This window comes from Alosa alosa, chromosome 12 (genome assembly GCF_017589495.1).
Source record: "Alosa alosa isolate M-15738 ecotype Scorff River chromosome 12, AALO_Geno_1.1, whole genome shotgun sequence".
Lineage (NCBI taxonomy): Eukaryota > Metazoa > Chordata > Actinopteri > Clupeiformes > Clupeidae > Alosa > Alosa alosa.
Genome location: NC_063200.1, coordinates 27,439,976 through 27,449,975, shown reverse-complemented (window position 1 = coordinate 27,449,975; position 10,000 = coordinate 27,439,976). Strand labels below are relative to the sequence as shown.

Here is a 10,000-nt window from a genome sequence, read left to right as displayed (position 1 = left end):
CTTTAAAATTAAAGCTTCATCAAAAATGAACACAGGCCCTGGAGCGCTGAAACAGCTTCCTTTCAATTGGCATGGTTCCTCCATTCTTATTCTCACCCACCCAGTTAACACAAGTCATTTTTACACCACTGTCAAGAACCAACTAACCACTACTGACCACATGTTCAGCTGCAGCCCTACAGTGTGTCAGTAGCCCCTCCTCCAAACCCCCTCCGACAAGCAGCCACTTCATACATATAATATCGTTCCATATCTGAAGGCGGATAAATAATTCACAGCAGTCTAATACCACAGATCTGACAGCCCTGGTCTGTGTCTGAATAGTTGTGGAACAAACATTGCCGCTCCGGCTTCACTGAAGGGGCCACTCGGATAAGGGACCTCAAGGCACGGGCAACTGCTCTGTTGCCCATGGCGTTCGTTTCCGTAATCTGTGATTGAACGTCTCCCTAGCGCTGCACTGAGCCAGTGTCTTCCTATTGACTCGTCGGCTGTGCGGCTCTGCAGCCTCTTGGCCCCTGGTTGCCAGTCCGTTTCAGTATTCTGGACAGCTGTTGGCTGTGTGCGAGCACGGAAGCTGGAGTGTTCTTTTTTTTTTTTTTTTTGAAACTCTGACGAGTCTGGCAAGCGGCCGTCTCCGATCTAATTCATGAACTGTGGCAGTCTGCGCAGCGCGAGCCGCCCAAGCTGTTTGCAGACTGAGCCTAACAAGTCTTTGGCACCTGAGGAAGGACACACACACACACACACAAACGCCCAAGCACACCCACACATAAACATACAACCCTTATCTCCTTATTACGGAAGAAATCACAACGCTGTGTACACCAACTGAACCGATTAATCTCTCTCCATCTCGAAACGAGACTTGAAGGAGAAAAAAGTAATAAGAGTCCTCCTAGATAACTAGTGCAACTCCACGTGGAGGAAAAAACAGTGCTGGTCTGACTGCATCAAAGGCATTGGGCTTTCCATCCATTACACATATTCACATATACACACATCACATATTCACATATCACAACCAAGTAATGCTGCAGAATTTGGGTCAATGCTTCAATTTAGAAGCCGTATGCTTTAGTGTACGTAAAACAAATATATAAATATGTAACTGGATAAATAAATATGCCCTTGAAACGAATATGCACACACAAAATAATAAAGAGGGAGGGAGACAGAAAGAGAGATAAAAAGAGAGAGAAACAGACATGGGACCTGGGAGAAAAGAGAGAGAGTTAGAGAGAGAGAGTTAGAGAGAGAGAGAGAGAGAGAGAGAGAGCAAGTGAAAGAAAAGACATCACTAAGCCACCGATCATTCATCTCCACTTGAAAAATGTTGCCGCCGACGTTTGAAAGGGGGCCGACACCGATGGAATTTCAAATGCGGCGCTTGTCTCTTTAATTACAGGGAGAGCCGTTAGTGGAGAACATCTACACCGTTTTATACAAGCAAGCAAGCGGTGTCTATGCAACAGCCAATTACCAGGCAGGCAAGCAAGCAAGCAGGGTCGGGCAGTAAGTGAGAAAGTGAAGATGAGGAGTGGACCGGCCTCGGAGTGTTAAACTGCCCAGGCCTCTGATACGGTAACATAGTGCAATAATGACCTCTAACATAGTGCGATAATGACCTCTATACACACCAGAGGAAGAAGGGACTTTTAAGCACCACTATGTCCTGAAAGTCACACAAACACACACTGATGCTCATAGACACACACACACACACACACACACACACACACACACACACACAGATTCAGCAGCAAAGGGCCATGTCTCTGATAATTGCTCATCATGGGGCTTTGATTAGGTGTCAACTCAGGCTACATTAAAGGGCATGCGATCACATGTCCACAAGTGCAGCACGCGCGCACACACACACACACACACACACACACACACACATATATATATATATATATGCACGCACGCTTAAACATATAATGTTCTTACGCTTTAGCACACTGAAGGTTAAGATGAAAACAAACACGAAAACCAACAATACAGCATCTCTGTGCACTATTAGGTAAAGAGCAGTTGATGTTGTTGTTGTTGTTGTGGTGGTGGTGGTGGTATGTGTGTGTGTGTGTGTGTTTTGTGTGTATGTGTGTAATGCCGCCCATATCAGAACTCAACCTGCTAAATTAATGCGAGTTTACATACCCTAGTCATGAGACAAGTGTGCAGGCCCACTGCAGGCAAAATCCTCTTTTGCCAAGCATTCATTCTCTCACTGGCTCTTTTTCTCTCTCACACATACACTTCATCTTACACTTTTTCTGTTCTTTGCTGTTTTTTACACAACTTTACTTTCATGTGTCAGTTCAGAATTTTGAAAATAGTAGGCCTAACCATTTAGGAATAAAAGGTAAACAAGCCCTATTATTTATACTGTATTTAGGTTTAGATTTACTTTGAGCAAAATTATTACTGCACCTGGGACCACTGTTGCTAATATAGCTGTAGGCAGCAAGGACATAAATATGATCATTATTGTCTGAATAGATTTTATGATAGGTAAACAGAATGAGCCAGCAATTAAAGGTCAGTTGCAGAGGCAAACAAACGGATCATTAAACAAGGTTATTAGTTTAATGTTTGCCGTCAGAAAATCTAATTAAGATAATACACTATTGAATATATGACTCAATGTGCTACAGTGAGCCTACGCGTGGGCTTAGGCAAGCAGCGAGAAGAAGAGTAGGCTGTATGCTTCTCCAACCTAGGAGCAAGGCTTAGCATATAGACGACTCAGAACGGCTTCATCGTATTTGAAAGTCCATTGTGTAGCCTACATCCACGGGTCCATCTATCTACGCAGGCTTTACGCACTAATGAACCAATTCTTAATGTACTCTATGGGTTACATTAAAGCGGAAAGCTCTTCAAAACAATGCTGTCTTTTGGACACATAGGAATTGCAATCTAAGTGTGTGCTAAAAACCACACCTTAAAGAAAAACTGAGTAAAGAGCCTATCTATTTGCATTCCATGTAGAATAATAATTAAATACCTTTGCCAAGTCAAACGTGTCCATGGAGAGGACAAATAAGATTTTGACCAAAAAAGTAAACTATACGACTGTATGTTCTCCGTGCTGAAAAAGCACTTTGTCAGACAGCCTCGCCATAAGACGGATAAAAAAAAGTTTGCTGAAGTTGGCGCGACACAGCAATTTTACTTTAGTGCTGGGGTCCTTTCAATCTCTAAACAATCAAAAGTCAGATTTTAAGAGTGATCAAACTGGAACGAATGTCGGCTATAACATCGTGTACGAAACATTGTTATTAACATGTGGGTTCGTAATTGTATTTACCAGTGCCAAGCAGTTGTTGCAGGAGTATTTCGCAATCTTTATTTATAGACCTTTACGGAGATGTCTCACATTTGTATTATCTTTGTTTGAATCCTACAGTCTATTGCACTGCAATACTTAAAGTATGTCCCTGAAAGGGTTAACATAATATTCGCAGCAGTAGCCTGGCTAGAATCTTTGGAATTAATCGAACAGATTGTGCCCTTCGATGGATTTGAGTGGTTTCGGACAGGGATATCGAAATGAGATATTTTAAGTCTGCATGCAAATGTAAGAGGATGTGCATTTAAAAAAGTAATTCGGGAAAATCTATTTGAAACCCACGTGCAGTAATCTACCCGACGACGGTGTTATTGATATGATAGCGAATTGTGCATTCCGCGATCAAATAGATAATCGCCGCTGAATTCGCGATAGGCTTGTACACACAGCGAGAGGGAAAGTATCGGAGAATGAAATGTCAGTTGGTAATCAAACCAATCGTGTCATCAGCTCGGATAACGCAGCGGCAGACGGCGGTGTATGTGCGCTTATGGGCAAGTCTGCCCGACGCTCAACTTTTGTTTTGACCAAACAATTATATAAGACCCGGTGGACAGTGAGTTGTTTAGTCCAGATAATAAAGGTAGTGAACTGACAAAAAAAATCGACATGCATAATGTGTGATAAGTATTTTAGCATCCTAAAAGAATAAAAACGTAATAATCGGTGTCGCTGCAAAAATGCAGTAGGCAAGACCGCATATGAAGCTGCATTTTTTTGTCCGTCTTTTACGAGATAGATGTTCTTGGCTATATCTGTGTTTTGAATGAGTAGTCCGGCAATCAGCACTTTGATCTTAAATCTCAGAATAATAAATCAGCAAACAGTTTTCCCAGTCAGACGAAACTTACCCAATGACAAGAAAGGTTTGGTTTCCATGTCTGGGGTTAGCTCATGCCCGCTGACACGACCGCGTTCTGAGGCTCTCGAGCTGGACACGAAGTGGGCTTGGCTGTCGGTAAAACAGTGATCCGGTGGATATATTGTGTCGGTCTGGTGAAGCCGCGGCGGATGGTGTCACAAAATTCACTTAATGACACTACTTCTGTTTGTTCGGGGTTTTCTCTGGCGCGCTCCCTCTCATTCGCTCAGTCGCTACAACTCCCAACTACTGCAAAAGGGACCCAACCAGGGGGGACCTCTACCAACGCACTCAGCGGCGCAGCGACAGACGAGAGAGGGAAAGGGAGAGAGAGAGAGAGAGAGAGAGCGAGAGAGAGCACAATTGGTTAACCCTTCCAAGTGCGCACGCTTCCTAAGTAGCCTAACAAGTAAAACATAAAAAACAGTGAATTTGGCTGAGTTATTGAGCACATGAAATTCAAATGCATAGTTTACAATAGCCTATCTAAAATGGTGTGACTTGAGTTACATGCATAGACATGCATAGAGGCAGAGGGCACGCCACCCACAATATTTAGCTCTGCAAGCTCTGCATTTATACACTCTGTAAATAATTTAAAGTGTACCATCTAGAGATAGATTTTTTTCTAAAGTCTAAAGTTCGTTCGATTGCAAAATACACACTTGCGAATCACTTCAATCTTTATACTTTTATGTATGTTTATCTGATAAAAAGAAAACCCAACAGGAAACAGAACGTGTGATGGAACATATTGTGTATGATCTCATTTTGTGCTTTCTGTGAAAATCAATATATTTAGTGTAATTTGATCTGACCTGAACCACTCCGAGTTCGGAACCAGATCCAAAACAGTAATGGCGTGGAGGTGTTGTGTTACATTTCTCCAGTCCACAATATTTCCCACAAACCAACCCGCAATCAGCCATTATTGTAGTAAAGTAAACGATATGATTACCAGTCTGATGGTCAGACCCCACAAAACCCCAGCATTCTATAGCAGAATTAATTCAGGGAATGGGTGGAGGATAAAATCATCTTTGGGACTTGTGGTCATTCTTTCAAATAACTATGGATCTCTGGTACATTGCAAGTCTGGAACTCAAGGGATCCAAACATCCGTTTCTTGTGTGAGGCCGGTGAGTTCAGCGGTTAGAATCAATGTTTTCACCATTGATTCTTCACATCTCATCCAAACCAGAAACGTTGGAATTGCCAATGTGAAATGCTTAGTTTAATAGTATGAATATCAAACTGTTTATTTAAAGATTGATTAAAAAAATCTCTCATAGTGTAAATATTTTAACATTTACTTTGTGTAAATGTTGCACGCCATAGGTGCTACATTAGCAATGATGCTACTGAAGTACTGTGTACTGTTTGTGTCTCGCTATTCTGTATTCTAAGGCAACCTGATGTTGTGGAATGGTGGAGTCTTGTTCACTCAGTGCAGTTGGCCTTAACTGTCTCCATGACATTGTCTGTGTCCTGTGTCCTGCTTGGAGAGGAATGAGACTCGCACCACCAAATGACACCTCCTTTAGTATCGTCAACGGCACAGACTGAATGCAGCTCAAAACGGCATGACCTAATGAGAGGATGGCATTGTCACTGATGAGGCTGAATTTGTCCACACACACACACACACACACACACACACACACACACACACCACATCCCCCATATCCAGCTTCTGGAATCTTCCGGTGGTGACATGGGGTCAGGTAGGCCTGGTTAGGGGTTACGGGTGGTGGGAGAGGGGTCTCCTGCATACCATGCGGATCGATGGATAAGTTGCAGACGGCACAGGACGCCGGCTGCTATGGAACAGGCCGCAAGCAAGCCTAGTGCCAGCAATGCACAGTGGCGAATGAGCTCGTGAGCAAGCGGGATTTACATAACACACGTTGCATTAGCACACAGGGAACTAGGTCACCCCTCCACCATCACACCCCTGCTGTTTCTGCATGTGCCGCACAGCCACAGCGAAGACACACACACATTCACTCACACACACACACACACACACATATCTACACATATGCATTCTAAAAGAACACATGTTTTAAATATACAAAAAAAAATGCACTCACATTGAGATTATCTGTACACACAGAAAAAAAATGAAATCATATATATATTCTCCTGATGTTTTGAAAATTCTGTTCCCACAAACATCTGTATGGGGCAAGTTCTAGAAAATGCATGCATACATTTATTCATGGGCACATATGCCAGCAGTGGATTTTGGGGCATGCTGGAGTTTAGGTCTGTGATGGAAAGCGCAAGAAAGAGAAATGTTTGGAGGCAATTTCTAAACAGAATCCCAAAGCAACATGGGAGAGGAAAAGTTTTTCGTTTGCGTGTCTGCTCCACTGTGTACTGATGAGTGAAAGCATGTATGTGTCTGCTTGTGCATGTTCAGTATGTGCATACATGTGTGTGTGTGTGTGTGTGTGTGTGTGTATGTGCGCTCGACATTCCTAAAGCTATCCCGGTAGGCCTGATAGAAACCCTATGCGGTTCAGTGAGTGTTTGAAGGTGTGTGTGTGTGCAGTAGTTTGGCCTGGGGAAGACGGGTGCTGGTGGGGGGGTGTGGGTGGAGAGGGATGGAGGGGGGAGGGATATATAATTAATGCAGCAGGCAGCGCATTAGAGATCAAAGGCGTTTGTCGACACTGTGCAATAAACCTAAAGCAGGCGTGACTGCGCTCCTATTCTGTGTGTGTGTGTGTGTGTGTGTGTACAGTAGGTCTGCATGTGTGACATGTGTGTGCGCGTGTGTGTGTGTGTGTGTGTGTGTGTGTGTGTGTGTGTGTGTAATTAGGGACACTGAATAGGGGGCAGGATAGGTATACCCTGCCCCACCATATCCCACCACTCACCCACCCACCCGTGGCAATCTGACACACTCTCCCATGGATGTGGCGGGCCTAGTAGTATAGATCTGACCTGTATCTGATGCGATTCCCCATGTCTAATGATCTGCAGGCTCAGAGGAAAGGGCAGCGCAAGGTCTGACTGGGGGAGCACTGTCCAGGACAAGCCCCTATGGTCATGCGGAACAGAGAAGCTACTGGAAACTAGACACCGATTTCCGACATCCCCTCACCCTAATATGGAAGGCAGTACAGTTGTCGCTCCAGTTACCTCTAACCCGACAGTAAAGCCCAAGATGTGCTGAGACGACTGAATGTCAATGTTGAAATGAAACCTGAACTGAAACCTGGCTCATCTGCTTTTATTGCTCAGTAAAATGTGCCTTTATGCTGTTTTTTTCCTCCAAATAACTCTTGTCCAGTGTACAGTCTAAATTGCTGCCAGATCAAGTTTCTACAGTGCTGGAATGATGATGAGATGAATTACTGTAACTTCAGGAGAACTTCTTATCAAAGTTTTGTTCAAAACTTTTTTTTTCCTATTGTAGAACAATTACAATGACTTTTTTCTCACCATTTGCAAAACTTTTCTCAGCATTATCATTGCATTGCCCGTGGCTCATTTGGAGATCAAACAGGATTTTGCTAATATCTTTTATCCCACCACCAAAAAACTTTTTTTTCACTCTGTTGTTTTGAAAGTCTGTTCCCACCCACAATAGAATTAGAAAAGATACTGTCTATTTTCTCTAGTGGAGAGCTCTCTATGTGTATTTGTTCATGTGTGTGTGTGTGTGTGTGTGTGTGTGTGTGTGCATATATGTATAGAAGGTCATGTCTGGTTTTCTGCACACAGGAAGAAAAAAATCAATTTGTTTGACATTGACTGTGGAACCATTACAAAAGAAAACTAAACAAACATCAATGCTCGCCGCATGTTGTAACATCACACACACACACACACACACACACACACACACACACACACACCCACACATACACAGGTCCACCCAGTGACAGCTAATAGCACTGCTCGCTGACATCGGATATAAACATCATCCAGCGCGCGAGCGCTACAGTCAGGTTTGATGCACCAGTTAATCAGATCGCTCTCCCGTGCCATCAGGCCTGACCGCTGCAGGGGGTCGGCCCGCGAGACAGAGAGGATGGGAATTGATCACATGTTGCATCCGTGCCAGAAATAGCTGTGGACGAGCGAGGCAAGCGGACAGGGCAGGATGGGGTGGGACGTAAACACCACGTGTATTTCTGTATGCAGGGGAGAGGTACACAAACACATTGGGGGGTTTTGGATGGTGTGTGTGTGTGTGTGGGGGGGTTCCAAGCGAGCGTTTGTGGGAAGGCTCGTCTCTCTAAAGCTGAAACCCACTGGGATGGTGGTGGTGGTGGTGGTGGTGACGGTGGAGGTGTGGTAGTGAAGGTGATGGTGGTGGTGGTGGTGGTAGTGATGGTGGTGACGGTGGTGGTGGTAGTGGACGGTGGTGGTGGTGCTGACGGTGGTGGTGGTGCTGACGGTGGTGGTGGTGGTGGTGGTGTGGTGGTAGTGGTGGTGGTGACGTGGTGGTGGTGGTGCTGGTGGTGGTGGTGTGGTGGTGGTGGTGGTGGTGGTGGTGGTGGTAGTGGACGGTGGTGGTGGTGCTGACGGTGGTGGTGGTGGTGACGGTAGAGGGGTGGTAGTGAAGGTGGTGGTGGTGGTGGTAGTGGTGATGGTGGTGGTGGTGGTGATGGTGTGGTGGTGGTGGTGGTGGTGGTGGTGATGGTGGTGACGGTGGTGGTGGTAGTGGTGGTAGTGACGGTGGTGGTGGTGCTGACGGTGGTGGTGGTGCTGACGGTGGTGGTGGTGGACGGTAGAGGGGTGGTAGTGAAGGTGGTGGTGGTGGTGGTAGTGGTGATGGTGGTGGTGGTGGTGGTGGTGGACGGTAGAGGGGTGGTAGTGACGGTGGTGGTGGTGGTGTTGACGGTGGTGGTGGTGGTGATGGTGGAGGGGTGGTGGTGGTGACGGTGGTGGTGGTTTGTGTGTGGAGGGGTGGTGGTGAACAGGTCTTCTCTCTCTCTCTCTCTCTCTTTCTCTCTCTCTCACTCACTCCCAGAGCAGGAAAAGACACTCAGAGTCCATTACGTATCTCCAGCCCCTCTCCTGTCCATGTGCTTCCTGTGGAAGCTGGCATGCAGGTTAACATAACAGAGTTGTTACATTCCAATGCCATAGCGATAGAAAGAGAGGGGGAGGGCCGAAAAAATAAAGATGGAGGGGAGGGAGGGAGGGAGAGGTTGGAAGAATAAATATGACTTTGCAATGTTGTGGCGTAACTTTTTTTGACATTTTCCTCTGTTTTTGTTTTTAACTCCCACAGAGTTATTGTCCTTTCTGCCACCATCAATCCTTGGCAGAGAGCAAGTGGAAAAGAAAGCAGAATCCTCCCAAAGAGAGAGAGAGAGAGTCACTGTTACTCGACCGTGAGAATAGCCAAACTGAATTACAACCATCACCTCCGATTTTAGGACACACAAGGCCTAAATGGCTGAGAGCGGAGAACTCTTGACCTGTGACTCAGACCCGCGGGGCTGTGAGTGTATGTGTGTGTGTGTGTGTGTGTGAGCGCTCGGGAGCGCCACTGCAGGAGCAGGCTGAGAAGTGGTGCCTGTGTCCTGGGCAAGACGCTCACGTCTGGGTGGCTCCGTGGAGCTAAACCCCGCTGCTCCCCATTGCTCTTTTGCCCCACAGCTTATTGCCTCTGTAATCTAAGACAGACGCAACACACTTCATTTTTAAACGCCTCCATCGTTTTTTTTTCCCTCTCTCACACACACTCTTTCTGTCTTTCTCCTTCTCTCTCCTTCCCTTCCTCTCACTCCCTCTCTCTCTGTCTCTCTCTCCCT

At 45.6% G+C, this 10,000-nt stretch overlaps 1 protein-coding gene across 2 annotated transcripts in view; it reads right to left on the bottom strand.

Annotated features, from left to right (window-relative positions):
- The window catches only part of rxraa (retinoid X receptor, alpha a), a 114,191-nt gene extending 109,740 nt beyond the window's left edge, over positions 1–4,451 (bottom strand). For both annotated transcript variants that reach the window (XM_048258426.1, XM_048258427.1), the window contains exon 1: positions 4,210–4,451. In XM_048258426.1, the coding sequence (XP_048114383.1) occupies positions 4,210–4,237 (28 nt within the window). In that variant the 5' untranslated portion in view covers positions 4,238–4,451. The remainder of the gene's footprint in view (positions 1–4,209) is intronic.
- Positions 4,452–10,000: the final 5,549 nt, after the last annotated feature.